The sequence below is a fragment of the Nicotiana tabacum genome, chromosome 8 (genome assembly GCF_000715075.1).
Source record: "Nicotiana tabacum cultivar K326 chromosome 8, ASM71507v2, whole genome shotgun sequence".
In the NCBI taxonomy this organism is placed as follows: Eukaryota; Viridiplantae; Streptophyta; class Magnoliopsida; order Solanales; family Solanaceae; genus Nicotiana; species Nicotiana tabacum.
In genome coordinates this window covers 110,703,229-110,727,348 of record NC_134087.1, presented here as the reverse complement: position 1 = coordinate 110,727,348, position 24,120 = coordinate 110,703,229, and the positions used below count along the sequence as shown (strand labels likewise).

The 24,120-nt window shown below is 36.4% G+C and overlaps 1 protein-coding gene across 2 annotated transcripts; it reads left to right on the top strand.

Annotated features, from left to right (window-relative positions):
- The first annotated feature begins 2,142 nt into the window (after nt 1–2,142).
- Nucleotides 2,143–21,106, top strand: LOC107759111 (ABC transporter G family member 31-like). 2 transcript variants are annotated; one of them, XM_075219541.1, is made up of 24 exons: nt 2,144–2,714; nt 3,589–3,709; nt 3,810–3,898; nt 4,959–5,043; nt 6,079–6,241; nt 7,284–7,360; nt 7,474–7,618; nt 8,152–8,453; nt 8,520–8,801; nt 9,406–9,722; nt 9,837–9,997; nt 10,070–10,173; nt 10,313–10,469; nt 10,568–10,630; nt 10,703–10,833; nt 10,914–11,246; nt 11,357–11,647; nt 11,730–11,813; nt 12,233–12,366; nt 12,473–12,700; nt 17,412–17,583; nt 17,754–17,841; nt 18,977–19,143; nt 20,562–21,106. In XM_075219541.1, exons 1-24 carry the CDS (start codon nt 2,383–2,385, stop codon nt 20,826–20,828), a joined length of 4,293 nt encoding a protein of 1,430 aa, XP_075075642.1. In that variant the 5' UTR covers nt 2,144–2,382; the 3' UTR covers nt 20,829–21,106. The 2 variants fall into 2 exon arrangements, with proteins under 2 accessions (XP_075075641.1, XP_075075642.1); XM_075219540.1 differs by having other exon boundaries at nt 2,143–2,714; nt 9,406–9,997.
- Nucleotides 21,107–24,120: the final 3,014 nt, after the last annotated feature.

Sequence of the window (24,120 nt, the reverse complement as noted above, 5' to 3'; positions counted from 1 at the left end):
GCGCCCGGTATTTTATCAACCCTCTCCTGATGTTCCTTCATTTGTTCACAGAGTGTTTTGTTCTCATTTTCCATCTCTTCCATTTTCTTTAAGATGGCCATGAGTGCATCGTCACCTGCATTAATAACAGTGCGGGTACCTGTTCGAGTAGTGCTTGGCTCATCGGCGGCAACTGCAATTTCTGTAGGTGGCACGTCTTCGACATCTCCTTGAGTGGGTTTCTCAAGCATGTTGCTCAAAGCACTCATTAGTCATTCTTCTAGTAGTCTTTTGACTGCTGGTGGGGCTTCCCCGCTGTAGATGTTGAAGTTCCTCTTTCGTGTAAGATCGTTAGATCCCCGTGTGGAAGAGATGAGATCTCTCCCTCCGGTGTAGCGCTTGGTGTTGCATTCTCATCGTCTTCTCTGCCGGCTTTGTTGAGGGAGTTCAGAAGATTATTCGATACATCTGCTATCGCCTTTAGCCTCGCTTCTTTTCCTGCCAATGTTGGTTTATACTGAGTTTGAAGAAAAGTAACTATCACTTTCAGGAATCTAGATGAGAACTATAGTTTCAGCTATAGAAAACCTCACAGACGGCGCCAAATTGTTTGACTTAAAGATGTTAAAATCCTTTTGAACAAATCAATCAAAGATGAAGGAGTAAATCGTAGCTGAAGATAATAATCTCTAGAATAATAATAATAGGTAAGGAGAAGATAGTTGCAAAGTTTCTTTTCATTCAAGATTAGTTAGCTTTCCAGAATGTTCCTCCCTCTTACAAGGTCTTTTTTCCCCTTTTAATACTAGGGAGAAACCCTTCGGAGTTGTAAGAAATCCAATACAAGGAATATTCGACGAAATATTCTTAATGTCCCCTAATGGGTTTACACTTCTACAAGGGTCGTATAGTTTCTTCTTTTGCCTTACGGTCGTCTCCCTCGGGACGCAGGTTCAGAATTACCCGATCGCTTGTCGTACTCGTTATCGGTCGTGGTCGGCCAAATTTGGACCCACACAAAGACTAGTCTATATCTTTAGTTAGAAGAGCTGGAGTAATTACAAGAAATTAAAACATACAACGGTTATGACTTATGACTAGTCTATTTTTTGGTTGGAAGTGATGGAGTAGATATTTTCTGTCGCAAATTTTTCCTATAAACTTGGACGTGCTATATACATTGAAGGAGCACCATTTGGTGCTTAAATGTGTAGAAATTTGACTTTCCAGTCATTGTATCTTTTCAATAATTTGCATCTAGTTTACAAGTATTTTTTTTGTCACTATACTATTAATATTAGTGAATTAAGTTCAATAATAATATATGAAATTAACCTGAATATCCTTTTATTCCTTGCCTTTTTTTTTTATCAGCCTTTACACAATTTGATGAGATTGCTTAAATCCTCACCGCAATTTATCTATAACCACAAATTTTCCAAATCCAAGAAAGGAGAACTAACATGCAGAAACTAGTGAAGAAGAATATAATGAAATTCACTAGTAGAGAGCTACTAACTTATACTCCCTCCGTTCACTTTTATTTGTTCACTATAGACTTTGTACTCTCCTTAAAAAATAATAAATGAAGTACATAATTTACCATGATACCCATATTAATTTATGCATATTTTTAATGGATTTGGGTATAACATGAAAAAAGAAATCGTCTACTCTTGATATACTAAACGTGACAAGTAAAAGTGAAAATTCATTTTAGAATACTGGACAAGTAAAAATGAACGGAGAGAATATTAAAAGTCTGTTTCACCCTCTCTTTTTTTTATATTGATTCATCATCAATAATAATTAGTAAAATAAAAAGTATGTATCAGGAAAACTTGCACGTGTGAATTCTGACTAAAACCCCTTTACATTCCAAAAATATATATACTCGCATACGCTAGGTAGTAATATGCAGGTATGGAATTCGAGTAATCTGTTATCAGGCCTCCCAACTTTCTAGAAAATTGTCAAAAAGAAATAGAGAAACGTGAAGCAAATGGCCACGTGTATTAATAATGGTGATCGCAAGAAGAGGGCAGTGTAACTACCCGAACAGACGTTACGCTTCGTTCGCCGAGGACATCTCTGTAATTTTGATATCCTTCGAAATCCCATAAATGTAGCTTAAAGAGTGACAACGTCCCGCTTTAACAGAAAGGCTCGTAATCACCCGTGCATACAGAGAAATAAAAGCTGGCGAATAGGGCTTCAAAATCGTGTAAAACTCTTCCTGCTTCACACACGCGCACACACACATTGCTGCTATTGGACATGCATAGCTGCGTAAGATCAAAAGTGTTACGTCTACATAATCGTAAGAGAAACAGGGGAGATTACTCAAATTCTGCATAAAACTACTTCTGTTTGTAACTTGATCATTATTGGATTTGTTTTGAAATGGCGGCGTCGAATGGGAGTGAGTACTTTGAATTAGATGTGGAAGCACAGGAGAGTTTCGGCCGGCGGTCGAATGCGGAGTCGGTGGCGGAAGACGAGCAGGAGCTGATGTGGGCGGCGTTAGAGAAATTGCCGACGCGGAAGCGAACGAATCTCGCTTTGGTGAAGCGGACAGCGGAGGAATCTGACGACAGCGTGGGAGAGAGGACTGACACTGTCGATGTGAGAAAACTTGATCGGAATACACGCCAGCTTGTCGTCGATAGAGCAATGGCCACTTCCGAGCAGGATAACTACAAGTTGCTTTCCGGCGTTAAAGAGCGCCTCGATAGGTATTTTCAACTGATACATCCATTTATCTTTCCTTTCTAGCGACTGATTACTATGCGACAACGTACAATCTCTTAATATATATAAGTTATTTCTGCATGAATCTGATACATCCGTTAATTGCAATTTTTATCATATACCTCAATCGAGCTTTACTACAATTTGCTTTAGAAATTATGTGAATCACTAATTTACTTTAGAAATTAAAGTTGAATGTAAAGTATTGTTAAGTTACAATGCTTTTACAATATTATTAGATCACATAAACAAGAAGCATAAAGAATTCTATAATTTTATACTCTGTGCATCTAACTAGAGGAAGATTCATCATCACTCGAAATAAAATATATGTCGAATTTCAAATTTTAATCTATTATTTCAGCATCTAATCAACCTATCAAAATTGCGCACACTATATAACAATCAATATTCATATTAAGAACTGAAGACAAATGTGATTTTAAGCACATGCTACTTTAAATTAAAACTTAAATTAGAATGCACTTGAATTAAATACAGAACAATAAATTGAACTTGTAGAGCCAATAAATTGAGAAAAAATAAAATAAAAATGATAAACAATAAAATCTGAAATCGTTAAGCCCCGAGCTGGCTGGTTCTTTGTCCGCCTAGTGCCAATATATTTGATGAGAACTGCGGAAAATATTTAGGATAATTTCCCCAAAATAGGCGAAAGGAAAGCCATTATATTGAGTTTTTAGATACTTTTATCAACTCGTAGATGGCATAATCTTGAGAAATTAGTTAACGGAACGGTAATGATAGGCTATTATTCTTTTTGCTAACTTTCATAACTTGCAATATTAATATTTATAGCTTATTAATAACGGCTTTAAATTTTCATTCTGGAAAAAGTGTGGGATTGGAGGTTCCTAAAGTTGAAGTTCGATACGAGGACATAACAATCACAGCAAATGTGAATGTTGGCTCCAGAGCTTTGCCTACTTTAATGAATTCTGTCCGCGATGTCTTTGAGGTAAAACATTTAATCCTGCAACTAATTTTCTCTGTTAGTCTTCTACCTTAGACTAATAATGCTTATGATAGTTTCTCTAAGTGTATTTTCTGAATTTCAGAATATATTGACTCGACTGAGGATATTCCGCCCTAAGAAACACTCTCTAACCATTTTGAATAACATCAATGGTGTTGTAAAACCTGGAAGGTAAGCTTTGACTTCTTCTTCTTCTTCTTTTTCTTTATTGGGTTTTTTACTGCTGATAACTGCCTTGTGTTGAAAGAAGCACTGTTGTTATGTTGGTAGCTTTTAATTACTATTAGCAACATTCTTCAAATTCGTTATAACCAACACATGCACCGGAAATCTGGAAGGTTGTTCAGCCTGGATATGATGTGGCTGTAGTTGTGGATGTAGGATTTTCACCAAAGAAATTCAAAAAATAAAAAAAGGTAAACATGCGAAGAAGCCAAAGGGATTTAACATCTAATGTATATACAAAAAAAAATGACCTTATATACACAATTTAATTTTCCGGCGAAAGGGGTTTGGCTACCCCTTCTGCCCCCCCCCCCCCCCCTCCCCCGGCTCCACCCCTATGTGCCTGGTTGATGAATCGATGGTTTGAGATGCTACGACAGGAGAACCCACCGTTGGCGAGAGGATTACTGTTTGACTAGGCAGTAAGATGTAGCAAGCGGGAGAACAATTCATCTAATATAGGAATACTTGAACTACCAAAAATCTGGTCTCGCACTTCGTCAAGTTCACTGGGAAGCCCAACACGTTTTGGAACTATGAACATCTTTTGTTGTTGTTCCAACTGTTTCTCATTATTAGCAGTGATTGATATCAGCTTATTGAACTCCTCTATAACTTCCTAAACTTGTCCCAAGTAAGTAGACATGTCCATTTCCTGCTTTTTTAATAGTCTTTTGAGAAACCACATCACAAAAGCTAAGAAAATAACATTAGCGTATAACACACGGGCTTTTTCCAAACCAAATAACAAGTTTGGAATGGCCGAAACATGTCCATCAACATAGGATCAATAGAGTACCACAAATAACTATGAGCATCAATCATCCACGCTTGTATCTTCTCATCAATCCCTATAGTTGCACTTTACCATGTATTATTTTATACTTGATCAACTGCAAGTGAAAACAGCTTAGTACTAAACATATTTAAATATAGCAATTTAAGTTAGTAACTTGACTATAAGAGAAATTGCATCTTATGAATCTGTTTGTATTGCTCTGGCTAGGATGACATTGCTCCTGGGCCCTCCTGGTTCTGGTAAAACTACATTGCTTTTAGCGCTTTCAGGGAAGCTTGATAATGGCTTAAAGGTCGGTACTAGCCTATCTCTTGTTATGACTTTCAGATTTCATAATCAGTGTCTTCCTTAATGGAAGTTGAGTTCTGTTGAAAAGATTCCTTGATGCTATAAGCTCTTTTACTCGTTTATACATCTTACATTCGAGATAGTTACTCTCAATGAGATGTATAAATCATATTCATCTCAGATTATCATCTTTTGAACATTAGTGGCTCCAAAACTGTAGTATAATTTTTAATTGACCTAATAAGATACATCACTAAAATACTTTGTAACTTGGAGCTAAATGGTAGGAGTTTTGGAGATTTGGCAAAAAGAACAAATATGAATATGAGGTCCTTATTTTTCCATGCTTTGTTGAAAACTTATAGTATATATGAACTATCACTTATTGGAATGAAAATTTTACATTATGATAATCAGCTTGAAGTTATGATGTAAGTTAAAGCTGAAGCATGTCCTTTTCATGTAGACAGTAACATGCACTCTCAACTGTTTCATGCTTATTGTTCTTGACTGCTTAGATCAAACCTCGGGTGCGGATAAATTTTTTCTTGCAAAGGATTACTAGAGATTTTATCATGAGCGCAGAACTACGTGTTTCTATTCAATTTATTAGTTTCAAATTAATGTACTCGTGGTGATGATTTCTTTGAACGCGGTTGCTGGCTAAGTCTACTTTATTTTTCTCTTTGCTTTCTTGATGTTTTATCGAAAAATTAATTTAGAATGGTGAAAAGTTTAGGCTTCTGACTGTTACCATGGCAATGTTTTACCCTCCCTTAATTTTGCTGGGGGTTTTTTGTGTGTGTGTGTCTGTTTGGGGGGGGGGGGGGGATTAAGTTTTTTGTTAGCTTAATTTGACGGGCATGTCTTCTTTGAGATAATCTGCTTCCTAGGCTACCTTTCTAACTTGCACGATTTAATTAAGATAACTTCACTTCGCTTTACTTCTTTAAAGAGCTCGTGCAGACGTTGTGTTCCATTGAATTAAAAAAAGAGAAAAAAAGAATACCATATATAATTACGTAACTCTTTGTTTCAGAAAAGAGGAATTATTACGTATAATGGACATAAGCTGGATGAATTTTGCGTGCAAAGAACATCAGCTTACATAAGCCAGACAGATAATCATATCGCCGAGTTAACTGTAAGAGAAACCTTAGATTATGCGGCGAGATTCCAAGGTGCAAGTCAAGGTTTTGCAGGTTTGTCTAAACATTTCTACTTCATGTACTTGACAATTCTATTTTGGTTGCTCATGCAGATGTGTGTCACAGCTTTCCTGAAATCTCTCATATTATCTTTGTTAAGAGTATCACTTAGTAAACAAATTTGTTGCACAATTAAGCTTGCTGAACCATGTTATATCCTTGTGCTCTATATATTTCTTTAAATTATCTGGTTTTGTGCTCTCTGCATTTTCATGTACTTCAGCTTGCTTTGAAGAATATAAGCGAACTAAACAGAATCCATTCGCATAAGAAAAAGATCAAAGCCACTTACCCCCCTCCCCCTCCCCCCCACCACCAAAAAAAAAAGACATTAAAAATGTATTTGACTTCCCTAGAACTTGAATAGAAATAACTTAAAGGAAAAAGATCCCAGAAAATTAATTCCTAAACAGAAGTTCAGGAAATATGTAGAACTGAAATAGCCGAATATGCTAATTTCTAGAAGTCAAAATGTTACTTCTTTATTGTCATTTGACCCATGAGATAAAATAAAAGGATAACAAGATTATTGCAACACAATATTTGTGATGGCTTTACAGCAACAAGCTAGATCGAAGGAGAATGGAATTGAACATATAGGTACTTTTGGAACTTCTCTTTTTCTTTATCTTTTTTTGGCCTGTTATGTACAATGCCTTTTATCTAGTTCCATAATTTAGCCTAGTGGTGAAATACAGAAACGAGTAGTAACTAAATCCCCTGCCACACTCGGTTTATTCTATTGACAAAAGGAAGTAGTGTACTAAGATTTAAGAGCATTATATTTCCAGATAATATCTTTCCTAATCTAATCTAAACCCATCACAAAACTTCTTCACTTGATTACAAAGATATCTATGGTGATTGTTTCCTGAAATTGAAAGAATATTTAGAGCAAAGGTAAATTCTGTTTCTTGTCATGTAATTAGTGATTGATAAATCTCCAAATCTGCCTGCTTATCAGAGCCAATTAAGGTGTTTCTAATATGACATAGCATGTTTCCTTCCCAAACCTGCCCTGTTATTTTACTTGCAGACTATATGAAAGACATTGATCGTCTAGAGAAGGAAAGGAATATACGTCCAAACTCTGAAATAGACGCGTATATGAAGGTTTGATTTGAGCTTCTCTATATTCCAGGCTAATTCATGTATACGATATGGTTTTCTCATGGACTTTTATGTCATTTCCATGTTCATATTTGTTGCAATCAATAACTGTTCAGGCATCTTCTGTTGGTGGTAAGAAGCACAGCGTGTCTACAGACTACGTCTTGAAAGTTCTTGGTCTTGATATATGTTCAGATACAATAGTTGGCAATGACATGATGAGAGGAGTTTCAGGTGGACAAAGGAAGAGAGTTACGACATGTCTCTACCCCCCCCCCCCCCCCCCCAAAAAAAAAAAAATCTGGTTGTAATAGAGCAAATATTGACATCCATAGACTCTTTATAGTAGTGTTAATTGAGCAGTACAAATATTACCTATGCATAAATTTGGTTTGTCTATGAGGTGGCATGTCTCCTCAAATAGTTGGGTGCTTGAAGTAAGTGAGATCAGAGGCGGATCCAGGATTTGAATTTATGGGTTCAACCTGTAAATTTTTTAGTATTGAACCCATTATATTGTTAAAGTTATGGGTTCATATCAACTATTTGTTCCTATTTTAAATAAGTTTACATATAAATTTATGTTCCGCGTCGAAAGTATTGGGTTCAACCGCCACCGCTACGCTGGATCCGCCCCTGAGTGACTCAGTGAGATAGCTTGAGTTAGTAAATAGTTTCGGGATATTCCCAGAAGACTTCCTATTTTCTGGACGTATGGAAGGAAAGTAACGTGGCTACATGGAATTTCAGTCCAGATGACAGAACAGTTGCTAATAATGGTTTTCCATACACAGGCGAAATGATTGTCGGGCCCAGGAAAACACTTTTCATGGATGAAATATCTACTGGACTTGATAGCTCTACAACGTACCAAATCGTCAAGTGCATAAGAAATTTTGTTCATTTAATGGAAGGAACAGTGTTGATGGCGCTTCTTCAACCTGCACCTGAGACTTTTGAATTGTTTGATGATCTGGTATTACTCTCTGAAGGATATGTCGTGTACCATGGTCCTCGAGCAAATGTTATTGAATTCTTTGAGTCATTAGGATTTCGACTGCCACCTCGTAAGGGTGTCGCAGATTTTCTTCAAGAGGTACTTTTCATTTGGTTCTTTATAGCCCCGGGGTGCATTTGGTACTTAAAATTAGTTTGTTCGCAGGTTACCTCAAGAAAGGATCAGGCACAATACTGGGCTGATAATTCCAGACCATATGAATACATTCCTGTTCCTGCAATAGCTGAAGCGTTTAGAAATTCCAGATATGGGCAGGATTTAAAATCCTCCCTTTCTATTCCATATGATAGATCCAAAGGCCATCCTTCAGCTCTATCTACAACAAAGTTTGCTGTTCCCAGATGGGAGCTGTTTAAAGCTTGTTTCTCGAGAGAGTGGCTTCTAATGACTAGGCATAGTTTTCTTTATATCTTCAGAACATGTCAGGTATGCTTGTAAGCTTACATTCTTTACACAAATCTGTGTCACCTACTTTCATTTCCTGCCTCCAATTTCAAATTATCAAACTAATGTAATACTTATCTTTTATCCTTCCATAAACTACTCATCATTTACACATCTTAACTACAATTTTCAAGACTCTTAATTTAATTTTCTGCTCTCCAAGCTGGCCAAACAAGAGCATCCAAATAAGACCGAGGGATTTCTCAAGAAACTTCATGATGTATGCTCATCGTGAAGTTATGAGATTAAAACGCGATAAGAAAATATCAGAGTACTTGAGCTGGTTGAGAGTTCGAGTCTCCATTATACCTCGTATTCAAGTATGCATGGTCCTTCAGGCCAGTATGACTTCTAAGCAATGATGCACAATTTTATATTCAGTATAGACGAGTTGGGTATAAATCAAAGCTTCAAAGGAGATGTCATTTGGGCTCTAATTCTTCTAATGATTTGGATTAGCGCATCAAGTTGTTTCTTAGACTCCGTATCAGCCCCTGCATCAATAGCTTGTCATTTTCAACGTCTCTATAGAGTTGTTAGTCTCTTAATTTTGATGTATCAAAGGCTTTTCTTACATATTTTGCAGGTTGCTTTTGTTGGATTTGTAACATGCACAATGTTTCTAAAAACGCGGATACACCCCACAGATTTGGTGAATGGCAACTTGTATCTTTCTTGCTTGTTTTTCGCCTTGATTCATATGATGTTCAATGGATTTTCAGAACTGCCTCTCTTAATATTCCGCCTCCCAGTATTCTACAAGCAAAGAGATAATTTGTTTTATCCTGCATGGGCGTGGTCCTTCTGTAGTTGGATTCTGCGTTTACCTTACTCTGTAATTGAAGCTGTTGTATGGTCTTGTGTGGTATACTGGGCTGTAGGTTTCGCACCTGGTGCTGGGAGGTATGTGCAGTTTCTTTCTTTTTCTTTTGGCATGTTCATTATTTTTTGTCATCACCCATATAGACAAAGCTACATTTCATTGTTTATCCTACTTATATCCCCTTTATGTTCCAGGTTTTTCTGCTACTTGTTTGCACTATTTGCAGTACACCAGATGGGAATGGGTCTCTTCCGATCAGTAGCTTCTATTGCACGAGATTTAGTTATCTCAAATACAATTGCGTCAGCTGCACTGCTAGTCACATTTTTATTGGGCGGTTTTATCCTGCCAAAAGGTAAGTTTGTACTTTTCTCTAAATATTTATAACAGGAAGTAATTTTTATTGAAAGGGGGTCTATCCTTGCAGGAATGATCAAGCCATGGTGGGTGTGGGCATTTTGGGTTTCACCATTGTCCTACGGACAACGAGCGATTTCAGTTAATGAATTTACTGCCGCACGATGGATGGAGGTGTGCTCTCTATACCTGGGGAAAACTGGATTTGTTATTCATAAAAAAAAAAAAAAAAAAAAAAAAAAAAAAGAGGAGGAATGAACTATTATATATTCTAGAAGCTTAACCAGTTGGACCATTTATTGAAATTTTGTAGAAGACAACCACCGGAAACATTACTCTTGGGAATGCTGTTCTGCAATCGTATAGCTTACCAACATCCCATAACTGGTATTGGCTGGGAGTAGGTGCTTTATTGCTCTACGTTTTGTTTTTCAACATGGTTCTGACTCTAGCCTTGACTTTTCTCAACCGTAAGTGATACTGAACACCGTGTATTATATATTTTGAATTGCCAGCATATTATTGCAGTGTTTACTAGACTTTCTTTTCTCTCTCTTTATTCTTTCAGCAATAAGAAAATCTCAGGCAATTGTTCCACCAGAAGCTGTTGGTCTAAAATCAACTATAGATGGTAAAGTATTCCTCTCTCTCATGGCTGACTGGATGTGTATTTCTTACCTATTTATGATAATATGTTTGGCAGGAAAGAGTAAGATTTCTGAGTCAAATGGAGACCCTGGCCAGGAGACGACAAAAAAAAAGGGGATGATACTCCCATTCCAACCACTGACAATGACTTTCCATAATGTCAAATACTTTGTTGACATGCCAAAGGTATTCGTACTGAAGAATTTGCTTACTTGCACATGTTGAATCGCATCATATCTAGCAGAAGTTATGTATACTTTTTTCAGGAAATGAGTTCAGAAGGAATACCTGAAAGGAAGCTGCAACTACTGTCAAATGTTAGTGGAGTTTTCTCTCCCGGTGTTCTTACTGCATTGGTTGGTTCGAGCGGAGCAGGAAAAACCACATTGATGGATTGCCTAGCTGGAAGAAAGACTGCTGGATATATAGAGGGTGATATTAGGATATCAGGATACCCGAAACAACAACAGACTTTTGCTAGAATTTCAGGATATGTTGAACAAAATGATATACATTCTCCTCAAGTGACAGTTTATGAATCCCTATTGTTTTCTTCTTATCTCCGTCTTCCCAAAGAAGTGAATAAGGAACAAAGAGAGGTAGTTGCAACCACCGTTCAGTTTTCATTTTTATCTTCTGAATTTCAATATATTCTGATTGATCTATTTGGTTAAAATACTAAAACCCATTTGACTATCTTATTCTCCAGGAGTTTGTCAAAGAGGTAATGGACTTGGTGGAACTTGACTCTCTAAAGAATGCTTTGGTAGGCTTGCCTGGCAGTTCTGGCTTATCAACAGAACAAAGAAAGCGCTTGACAATTGCAGTAGAACTTGTCGCAAATCCTTCCATAATTTTCATGGATGAACCTACATCTGGGCTTGATGCACGAGCAGCAGCCATTGTAATGCGAACTGTTCGTAATACTGTAGACACTGGCAGAACCGTTGTTTGCACGATCCATCAGCCAAGTATTGACATTTTTGAAGCATTTGACGAGGTATGTTACCAAGGCATTTCTGAAATAGATAAGTTACATGAGGTGCGCCAGGCATCTGCTCATGTGATGTTAAAACATGTAGCTTCTTCTTATGAAACGCGGAGGACAAGTAATATACGGGGGGAAGCTTGGGGAGAAGTCGCAAACTATGATTGACTACTTTCAGGTACGTGCTTATGCCTCCATCTTTCATTTAGTACAGTTATTCAACTGTGCTAGGAAAACGACTTTCAAGAGATATAAAGTGTCCTGTACAACTTTAAAATTGAGAGAAAGATTCTTCTAACCTTTTCTTGGTGTAGAGGTGCGGGGGTGCCCCAGCGATGTTGATCCGCATTTCACTGCTGTTACCCTCGGTTTTAATCTTGATTATTTACTACTAATTTAATTACATAAAAAAATTCATTGTGGTCTCTGTATATAGATAGTTCATCTATTGATATAGTTAAAATCTGATTGTACTTATAAAAGAAACAATTAGAAATTTAGAATTCAATTATACGACGCAGTTCCTTTATTTTGGTTAATAACTTCTCTAAATCTATTATTATTCATGCTGCACGTGTTTGTGATAATATTTTGTAGAGTATTCCTGGGATACCACCAATTCCTAGTGGTTATAATCCTGCAACCTGGATGCTTGAGATAAGTACGCCAGCTGCTGAAGAGAGAATAGGAGAAGATTTTGCAGTAATATACAGAAATTCTGAGCAGTTCAGGTGATCTTAACAAATGTCTTCTTCACCTGAAATGTACTAGTTATTGCTCTCTTCCTTTTTCCTTTATTTACAATTTTGTAGGACTTATATCTTTCTCTAAAAATAGGGGGGTGGAAGCCTCAATTAAGCATCTGAGCGTCCCGCCTGAGAATTCACAACCTCTAAAGTTCACCACCATGTACAGTCAAGGTGCACTTTCTCAGTTTAGGATCTGTCTGTGGAAGCAAAATCTAGTGTACTGGAGAAGTCCGTCTTATAATGCTGTTAGGTTGTTCTTCACAACATTGAGTGCTCTGATTCTTGGTTCTGTATTTTGGGATGTCGGTTCGAGAAGGTAACTTTTCTTTTATGAAATATCTTGAGCAAACTATTGGATAATTCTTTCAGTCTCTATAAAGCAGACACGGGGTGGGCACTTTTCATTCTGATGTATTTGTGGAACAACTTTCGCTACATACTATTTTCCGGGGGGATTCTTGAAGAAGGATAAGTGAGAACAAGAGGGTTGCTATTCTTTTTCTTTTTATTAAGGATATAAATATAGAACTTTTATGGACAAACTAGTTGGACTGCCAGATTGAAAGGAGCAGAACTATGCAAATTAACATAATGAGAGAAAACAAGCAAGTAAACTAGAAGTTAGGACAGATCTTGTACTTTAAGGAAATGTATTTTATGTGTCAATCCAATATTATATAGTGCATTGCCTTTTTATACGATGAATTCACGTCGGCACAATTAAGTATTATCATCCCATAATGTCTAATTTCAGTTACATATTCATGTGGCATAAGAATAACTGGATCCTCCTTATCTTCTTGTTCTCTTGGAATCATCCTCTTGAAGTGTTTTATAATTTTAATTCGACGTTTCAATCACCTTGACATCCGTAAAAATGCAAGAAGTTCTTGAATTTGAAATTTGAGAAACATTGATGAATTGCGAGGGCCATGTTGTTGTAGTGGATGAAAAATTCAACATTCGATGCTGACGTGTAAGTGGTGACTAGAAACTGCTCTTAGTTGTCCGATCCATCATATTTTCTCCATAGCTGGATTTCAGAAAGCTATTGGACCAGGATTAGTGCACCTGAAAGGGCTTCAATAGCTAGCCAGTCACATAAAACACCCAGCCTTCAAGTGAAACTACTTGACTGCAAAACTTTTGTAGTCTTTACAGTTATAGTTGAGAAATAGTGGTAGCGGTTAACTTTCCAAGTAAGCCTACTTGACTGCAAAACTTTGTGGTCCATAGTTATAGTTGAGAAATAGTAGTAATGGTTAAACAGAAAGTCAACTTAAAATGGCTGCTCAAATTTAATATGCATCTTTGCTCCACTTTGTTGAGAAGATTAGAATTAAGTTTGAAGGAGGTTGTGGAAGCTTTTCTACCATTTCACCCTACAATTATAGAACCCTCAGAGGTGAAAATTCACCCTACAATTATAGGCATATCTATAGACCGTCCCCGTACAAGTGGTAGCATAATAAACTTTTTATGTTTCTCTAGTTACAGCCCTATTGAGTGAATAAGATTAATTACCTACACAAACTGCACAAGTTTTTGCCAATCCTAAGGACGAAGTAATGCAGCTGTCGCTCTATCACTTTTGAAGTTTTCCTTTTCATTTGCTCTTTTCTTAACGGTGAAAAGGGTAACTATAATTTAAGCCCTAATCGGTTCTTCGAAGAAATACCTACACAATGCAACAACAATAATACCAATAGCAAACCCAAAGTAATTTCACAAAGTGGGGTCTGCGGAGGGTAGAGTGTACGCAAACTTTACACCTACCTTGTGAAGGTAGAGAGATTGTTTCTGATAGATCCCGACTCAAGGAAAAATGAAAAAGAGTAGAAACAAAAAGCAGTAACAACAGCATGGAAATATGATAAGGTGATAGAATATGATAGAATAATTGAAGCGAAGGAAACAACGTATAGTAAAAGAAATCTGCGGATAAGAAGATATGAAAATACGAGGCTATTACTAGTGCTACCGGCATGAAAGAAGACATGCATGCCTATCTACTAACCTTCTACCCTAATTTCCAACCTCCAAACCCTCCTATCAAGAGTCATATTCTCAATAAGCTGAAGCTGCCAAATATCATGCCTAATTACTCTCCCTAATATTTCTTGAGCCTACCCCTACGTCTCCTTAGCCCCACCATGGCAAACCTCTCACACCTTCTCATCGGGGCATCTCTGCACCTCTTCTTCACATACCTATACCACCTCAATCTTGCTTCCCACATCTTGTCCTCCTCGGGGCTCACTCTTACCTTGTCTCGAGTATCTTCATTCCTAATCTTATCACTTCTGGTATGTCCACACATCCATCTCAGCATCCTCATTTCTACTGCTTTCATCTTTTTGACATGGGTGTTGTTGACAGGGCAACACCCCACCCCATACAACATAGTCGATCTAAACACCACTCTATAAAACTTTACCTTTAAGTCTTGGTGGCACCTTCATATAAACAAAACCTTGGAAGTGAGCCTTTATTTCATCTACACCCTCCAATTCGATGTGTGACATTCTCATCAATCTCTCCATTACCTTGGATTATAGATCTGAGGTACTTGAAACTCCCTTTCTTAGGGATGACTTGCGAATCCAGCCTCACTTCTACGCTCGCTTCATGAGTCACGTCGCTGAACTTGCATTTCAAGTACTATGTGTTTAGTCCTACTCAACTTAAAACCTTTTGATTCCAAGGTCTGTCTCCAAACCTCCAGCCTCGCGTCTCGTCAATTAGTAATATGTCATTTGCAAATAACATGCACTATGGCACCTCCCTTGGATGTGCCGTGTCAGAACATCCTTCGCCAGAGCATAAAAACAGGTTAAGCGCGGATCCCTGATTCAATCCCATCACGACTGGGAAGTGCTTCGAGTCTCCTCCCACCGTGCTAACCTGGGTCTTAATGCCATCATACATATCCTAGATCACCTTAATATAAGCTAAAGGCACACCTCTAACCTCCAAACATCTCCAAAGAATCTCCCTGGGGACTTTGTCATAAGCTTTCTCTAGGTCAATGAACAATATGTGCAAGTCCCTTTTCCCTTTCTCTATACTGCTCCATCAGTCTCCTAATAAGGTGAATGGCTTCAGTAGTCGATCGCCCCGGCATTGAATCCGAACTGATTCTCGAAAATAGACACACTTCTCCTCACCCTAACTTCCACCACCCTCTCCCAAACTTTCATGATGTGACTTAGCAGCTTGATGCCCCTATAGTTGTTGCAATTGTAGATATTCCCCTTATTCTTTTACATCGGAACCATCATACTCCACCTCCATTCTTCAGGCATCTTCGTTGTCTTAAAATTAACATTAAACAACTTAGTAAGCCATTCCAAACCTGCTATGTCCGCATTCTTCCAAAATTCCATAGGGATCTCGTTTGGCCGGATCGCTCTACCCCTGCTCATCTTGTGCATAGTCCTCACAACCTCTTCAACCTTAATACGCCGGAAAACTCAAAATCTCGGCGACTCTCGGAGTGCTCCAAGTCCCAACACAATGTCCCTATCCCCCTCTTCGTTCAAGTGTCCATGAAAGTACAACTGTCATCTTCATCTAATAAGTGCATCATTCACCAAATACATTGTCATCCTCGGCTTTGATGCACTTCAATTGGTCTAGGTCACGGGCCTTCCTCTCTCTCACCTTGGCTAGCCTGTATAATTTTTTGTCCCCTCCTTTGGCCCCAAGTTCTTCATACAAACGTCCAAATGTTGCACTCTTAGCCTCCATAACGGCTAACTTCGCCTCTTCTTATAGCCTGTTTGGCCAAGCTGCAAAAATCAGCTTATTTTGAGAAGTGCTTTTTTTCAAAAGTACTTTTGATGAGAAGCAGTTTGTGTTTGGCTAATTAATTTGAAAAGCACTTCTGAGCAGCAATTAGTGTTTGGCCAAGCTTTAAAAAACTGCTTCTAAGTGTATTTTTCTCAAAAGTGCTTTTGGAGAGAAGCTATTTTTTTCTGCTTCTCCTCAAAAGCACTTTTTTCCATCTAAAAGCTTGGCCAAACACCTCAATTTTTGGCCAAAAGTGCTTTTGGCCAAAAAAAAGCACTTTTGGCCCAAAAAAGCTTGGCCAAACCGGCTATTAGTCTTCTTATACTCTTCCGTATTTGTACTCCTCTCCTCCTCGTCTTTTCTCTTTACTAGCTTCAAATACGTTGCCTTCTTGGCTTCCGCTTTTCCTTGGACTTGTCCATTCCGCCACCAGTCCCCTTTGTGTTCATTACGGTAACCCTTCAAGACCTGTATCACCTCTCTAGCAGCTTTACCAATGCAAGTCGCTATCGAAATCCACATATTACTCGCGTCCCCACTACTCCTCCAAGCCTTCATTGCTTGCAACTTCTCCCACCAACTATAGGGCTATATCCTTAGTCAAGGCTCCCCACTTGATCTTTGGTTGGCCATACGACGCCCTCTTATTCCTCCTCCTCTTAATATGTAAGTCCATAACCAAGAGTCTATGATGAGTCGCTATTTTCTCGCTCGGAATAACCTTGCATTCCAAACATACACCTCTATCACCCCTTCTAATCTTGGTCTTGGCCACATACTTTGGAAGATGACCAAATGCTCCTCCCTCTTTCGAAAACACGAGTTAGCTATAACCAAATACATACACAATGCGCTCCTAAAAAAAGGTTTAAGTGGTGAGATCAGGGCACGATGGTTTAAAATATTTTGTACTAGATGCATTATTTAGTTAAGGTGGGTTGTGGAACTGAGGTGATAAAATCTTACATTTTGAGTAGGTGAATCTGAATGAATAAGCTATATTAGTTTCGCTTGTCATCTTTATATGTTTCTTCCCTATATTGCTTTGTTATGGATTGCTCTTTTGAATACTATGTGTAAGTTGGAAATGCCGTCTTAGCCAATAGGTTTTTCAGTTTCCAGATTTGGAATAATGGCAATTGATCTTGGTAATATTTGATCCTTTATTGGTATCAATTTACTGGACGATTTCTTAAGCCATTAACTGGTGGTACCCATGAAAAACGATTCTACAGGGACTCAACTCAGAATTTGTTCGTTGTTATGGGCGCGCTTTATTCTTCATGCTTGTTCCTGGGAGTCAATAATGCTTCTTCTGTACAGCCGGTAGTTGCTATTGAGAGAACAGTTTTCTACAGGGAGAAAGCTGCTGGAATGTACTCTCCCCTACCATATGCAGTAGCTCAGGTTAGCACACAATTCACATCAAGTGCATCTTAATTGCTTCGAGTTGCAATAAATATAGTATGTTAGTATTTTCTGGACTACTCAATAAGACACGACATTGAATTGTTTTTAGAAAAAGATGATGTGATCGATTACTAATATCAATAAACTTCTTCTCTTTTGGCAAACAGGGGTTAGTCGAGATTCCATACATCCTCATCCAGACATTACTATATGGAGTCATTACATATTTCATGATCAACTTTGAAAGGACACCTGGTACGAACTAAGAATTGTTATTTTTCATGATCAACTCCATTTTGTCTTTGCTCTTACCTATCCCTAGCTCTTCAAGGAATGGGCTGAGCGGCCGTTTTGGTTGGTTTATCTGTAAACCATTCTGCTGAATAACAACCCCCAAGGATTTCATCTGCTTTTCTATGAAAGTGTATCTGTGTAACATGAATATCAAAGACCATTGTTGCATATATCATTTTCTGATGTTTTACAGGAATTCTTACCATACATTGATATTCTTCTTTATGTAAAGCAGTCGTTGGATCACAATGTTGCTTTGCGTTATTCAAAGAAATGTGATTCTTGAAAAATCATGCCTAAATATTGGAGTTAAGTAGTATGAAAAAGGGTAATCTCCCACATCCAAGGAATGGGAATGCTTACCATACATTCATATTCTTCTTTATGTAAAGCAGTAGTTGGATCACAATGTTGCTTTCCACTTTTCAAAGAAATGTGATTCTTGAAAAATCATGCCTAAATATTTAGAGTTCCCAAAAGTAGCATGCAAAATGTGATCTCCTATTTCCAAGGATGTAAATATAGTTTTAACTAGTCCTTGAAAAAGGCCTGTTATCTTGCCTTGTGTCAGACACCATCTGTTTGTTTTGCAGTCTGCAGCTTATTATGTTTGTCTATTTTGATTCCTGGATTTTTTTCTTCAGTAGTTACTGCAGTTTATGTTGGAAATTTATTAAAATAAATCCATGAACATGCATTAGTTCTTTTTGCATTGAGGTAAGCAATTAGGTTTGGATTTTACTCTTGTCTCTTTTCTCTCTCTTCTTTAGAAATTTAGGGAACAAAATTTGACTTGTTAACCAAGAAATAAAGATGCATATGCAACAAAATAGCCATTGAAGTATCAACCCTTTTTATGGTGATCAATGAAAAACATAATGAGATGTACGTCTTTCCTCTGACATTTCGACCATTAACTTCAATTCATGTAGTTAATATATATCTCTGATGTTACTCATTTTGAATTTCGATATGTTAATTTCATTAATCCATGTCCTTCATGGGAACTGCACTAATAGCAATTTAAGTTAAATTCCTTGTTGTTAGTACTTGGTGGTCAGATAATCTAACTCGTGCTTTTGTTGGTATGTTGCAGCCAAATTTTTCCTATATCTACTGTTCATGTTTCTGACATTCAGCTATTTCACCTTTTACGGCATGATGGCTGTTGGTCTTACGCCAACTCAACATTTGGCTGCTGTCATTTCATCTGCATTCTATTCGCTGTGGAACCTCATGTCTGGCTTTCTTGTTCCAGCACCCGTGAGTACTCTTTTCCTCAACACACACTCATCAGAAATTACAGCAGTTGTGTGCTTAAGAAAACCACCCTTCCTACTTCTTTTGTCTGCTTATAGGATTTAACTCGAGGGCCAAAAGTGTGTGTTTGGATATATACATATACACACATGCAGGAAAAAGAGTATCATGAGTACACTTAGAAAAGACAATGTTTTGGGATGATGAAGCACCACATTAGATTTCAAATGGTTCTGTATAGGCGATTCATTCTAAACAGTCTATTTTAATCAAACTAGTTTATATGGTTAGTTAACTCGTATTTTACAATTCCTGTCCTAAAATCACCAATTATGTTAAAGTGCAGGTGATTTTGATTGTAAAATATAAGCAACAATTTATTTTTAGAATTGCTGTAAAAGAAGGGAAATAGAAAAATTCAGCGGAGCTGTAAAAATTATACTAACAATTATCAAAGGAGGAAGAATTTGGAACCATAGTTTGTTTGTCCACTGTGGTTCCTTTGCTTACTGAATACAGTAACTCTACAACTGTGTAGTTTGTATTAGAGATTTCTTCCACTCTTTTCTTTCTTCCTTTTTTTCCTGTGAGGAGTTAATTGGCAGGAAGAGATTATATCTTAATGTGGCATCAAGTGACCTTTCTATTGGCAATCTAGTGCAATATGGAAGTGAGAAAGTTAAGCTTTAATTGAATTTGGAAGGAGTTATCAGCGTGTTTGCTGACGCTTTGACCAGTGGCGGAGGCAGGATCTCCACGAAGGGGTTCAAAAATAATTTTTTGTAGCTAGTAGGAATTGAACCTATGACCTTATGAAAGTTTTGAACCCCCTTGACCACTATACTACACTTTTGGGATGTGTTAAGGGGTTCAAAACTTAATATATAGAGGTAAAAAACAGATTTTGCCTTATATATACCGTGTAATTTTTCGGCGAAACCCCCTTCCGCCCCCCTAAATCCGCCCCTGGCTTTGACTACTGTTTTCTGCAGCATGCGTTGCATACTTTTGCTAAAAAGCCTATGTTTTTTATTTAGCATTGCAGTGTTGTCAATTGTACTGTGGCTTATTGCAGTGGCGGATGCAACATTTTGTTCTACGGGTTCAACAAACATAGTAACACTAAAATTTCAACAAATGTTAAATTCTGAGATCATAATAATTAAAGTACAATGAATCAATGCTAAAATCTTAATAGTTGAACTCATTAAGTTTAAATCCTGAATCTGTCTCTGGCTTATTGCATAAGAATTTCTGCATGTTTGTCAAATTATGCAAGTCTTTATGGAGTGTAAATTGCAACCTTTGTTAAAGCAAAACTCATGGTTTTCTCCGGTGCTAGTAGGATTATACAAGTGTTTGGATCTTTTATGACAATTAGTCCTTTTGAATTTTGTTGTTTCTCTATCTTATGCATGCAGAGTATCCCTGGATGGTGGATATGGTTCTACTACATCAGCCCAGTGGCATGGACGTTACGAGGCATCATTAGCTCTCAACTTGGCGATGTAGAAGAACGAATTACAGGACCTGGGTTTGAAGGCACTGTCAAAGAGTATCTGGAGGTCAGTCTAGGTTTTGAACCTGGGTGGATTGCCTGGTCAGCTGTCATACTTGTTGCATTTAGCTTGCTCTTCTTCTCTGTCTTTGCAATATCAGTCAAAGTTCTCAACTTCCAAAACAGATGATCAGAAATCGAGATCCTTGGAACTATGATTGTAATTTCTTCTTGGCATCTTTGGATTGCTGATCTTGAAAGGTCCAATGAAGCAACCAAAAGCTTGATTTTATATCAAACTATGGATTGAATCAGATAGGAAGTTGCTTTGTAGAATTTCTTTGATCAGACCCCAGGCTACAAAACTTTTACAAATATTTGCTTTGTTACAAGATATTTCTTAGACAGGATTAAACATACCGGATGTTGCAAATTTTGAAATGAGAATTCTTTTCATCCTCTCTCAAATTTCTGCAAGAGATAGGATACCCCCTTTGCCTTCACCTTTTCTTGAGAGGGATGTTTCTTGATACATTAATTTAACTCAACAAATAGCACTAATCTGAATTACATTTTTGTTGCCAGTATTTTTCCTTTCTATTTGCCAGAAGTTACTACTTTACATAACTATCACATTTTAAAAAATATATTATAAAGTTTTAGCATGAATTCCGGTATTACAATTATGGCAGGAAGATATTTATATTTATAGCACATAGTTCCATTAAAATAGGATATCAATTACTAATCTCTTAAAAAAAGCAAATTAAATGAAAAGTGAACAATCCTTTGTCCAAAAATCACGCTTTTTTGTTCTCTTTATTTATTAGTTCTCCCTTTTTTTCTCTCTTCAACTTTCCTCTTTACATTTTTTGCCCTTCTAAATTTGTTCCATTCGTATTTTTTCTTCTTAATTGACTTTCTAAAGTTTTTCTTTGCCCTCTTTCTTTCTTTCAAAAATTATAGCTCTTGATTTTGATATTAATTTACGTTAATATATACAAAAGGTATACATAAAAGATATATCCTTAATTAAGATTGCATTTATCATATAAAATATAGATAAAAATACATCTTATATTAGAGATGACATGTATGTATACATTTGTATACATAAAAATACATCCTGAATTAAGATTTCACTTGACATATATAATATATAAAAATATACTTTAAAAATACATCTTAAATTAAGATGACACAAGACATTAAAATACACAAAATATATACATAAAAAATACATCTTGAATTAAAGTGGCACTTGATATTGCTGGTATATTTACGAAATAATTCTGGTATATTTCATACTTGATTAGCAATATATAGTTATATAAATGACAATATAATGGTATAATGTATATGCATATGTGTATACTTTTTAAAAAATATTGTTGGTATATAATATAAAATGTATAATTTGAAAAAAAATGATTTTGAGTATATAACTGATTTATTTATGTTAATAAATGTGAATATTGTGAGAATGATATATTAAAATCTCTCATTCCTATAATTACTCTTCTTCCGATCTCATCGAAGCCGTTCCTACTTTCTCGCTCATGGAGAAAGGAATGTGGAATTAGGGATAACTATTAGAGGGATTGGGATAGATAAATTAAGGGTCGAAACTGGTTCCTAAATTTAAGGGTCATTAATTATTTTTTAAAAGTTGCTTGTACGTAAACAAACATGAAATATGCTATAATTGTTAATAAATTTGTTGTTTCTGGAATAAACTAAAATTAATGTCATTTATTTAAATAATTTTTGATTAATGACCAGCAGTGTAAAAATCTCCATTATAAAACGATGCCTCATTTTTTTTTCTTTGAATACAGAACATAAGGAAAATGGTACTTTTTTGGGGGGGTGTACGTAAATATGAGAGCAAAAAGATTAGAATGGAGATGCTTTGATTCCCTATAGTTCGCAGTTCTATATTTGAATCTTATTTTTTATTTTATTTTTGAATAGAAGATGCATCACACTAAAGTCACTTTTGTTATCACAAAAAATAATGAGTATAATACGGTTTAAATTTGTAAATCCACTCTGCACAGTCACATACAACTCCAATCCTAAAATGGCATAAGATTAAACATAAAAAAGAGAAGAAGAAAGTATATTAGATGGCGTACCCAGACTCAAGTGGCTCTGCTTTTGAAGATCCGAAAACATGAGAACTAAGCAGAAGGAGAGATACATCTAAATAATATCAAAATAACTCGATTGAACTCACTTTTGCAGATTCCAAAGTACGAGTACCACGCTGATTGAAAGATAAATTTTAATAATATCAAATTGCAAAGTCAATCTTTACATGTCTCTCATAATATACTATCAAAATTATTTAGAAAAGTTAATCAAATACTAATCGTTTTTCATATACCAATTTTTACCGGAAAAATGGTAAGTTAAATTTGTACGTGGTTTATAGATATGTGAATTAAATTAATCCGATAAAATAAAGTAACGAAGAACAAAGCAATTAAAATAAAGAGAATTGAAGGAAAGACAAGCCTGAGCTTCAGAATGTTCCCACTGAAATCAAGAATAATTAGAAAATCTCGACAATACTTATATAAAGCTTGAGAGAAAGGCCTTTTGCTATCAGTATTTTTTCCTCCTCATACAATAGAATGAAAGCCTCTATTTATACTAGAGCTATCGGGTGTATGATTATAGATTCTGCCCCTTAATTATCAATATTAATGCTACAATAAAATGTAATTAAAAGGTAAAAAGAATAATAAAGGCTAACAAAACCCAATAAAGGCCGATAAAAATAATAAAGATTGGGATCTTCCGTAACGTTTCTACAAAAGTCATATTTTTAAGGTTTGTATCTGGTATCAACGTGGTTGAATCACTGTTGATCGGTCATCCTTGACATGTATTGCTTCCTAATTTGCTCATCTTTTGAGATCGGTTTTCACCGTATATAGATAGTCCCACACTTTTCGGTTACTTATTGTGATGTGATCGGAAAGTGAAAGTTTTCCACTCTCGTTACTGCCTCATTAAAAAACTTGCTAGAAAAATCGAATCGAGACAAAAACCGGGCAAATGAAAAAAGAGTGGAGAACTTAGGGATTCAAATGACAATTTATTATTCTCTCATTGACGATTGGTTGGCGCTGAAGAAGTACTATCAAAAGTTTGATCTCGGGTTTTTAGTGTTCACCTTGAATTTAATCTTTGAATTTTGACTTTTGGGTTTTCAGTTGAACCCCAAAAATATTTTTTTGAGTTTTGACTCTTGGATTTTTAGTTGTACCCAAAAACCTTTCTTTGAGTTTTAATTCTTGGGTTTTTAGTTGAACTCAAAAACTTTTATAACCACATAGCCTTAGAAACCAGGGGTGTTAATGACCTAGAATTTGTACTTCTGATTTTGATAAAGTCCAAATATTTAATGCATCCGGTTAATTTTGTGATTGGAAAATAAGGTATCCGACATTTAGCCATTTGATTGAATGACT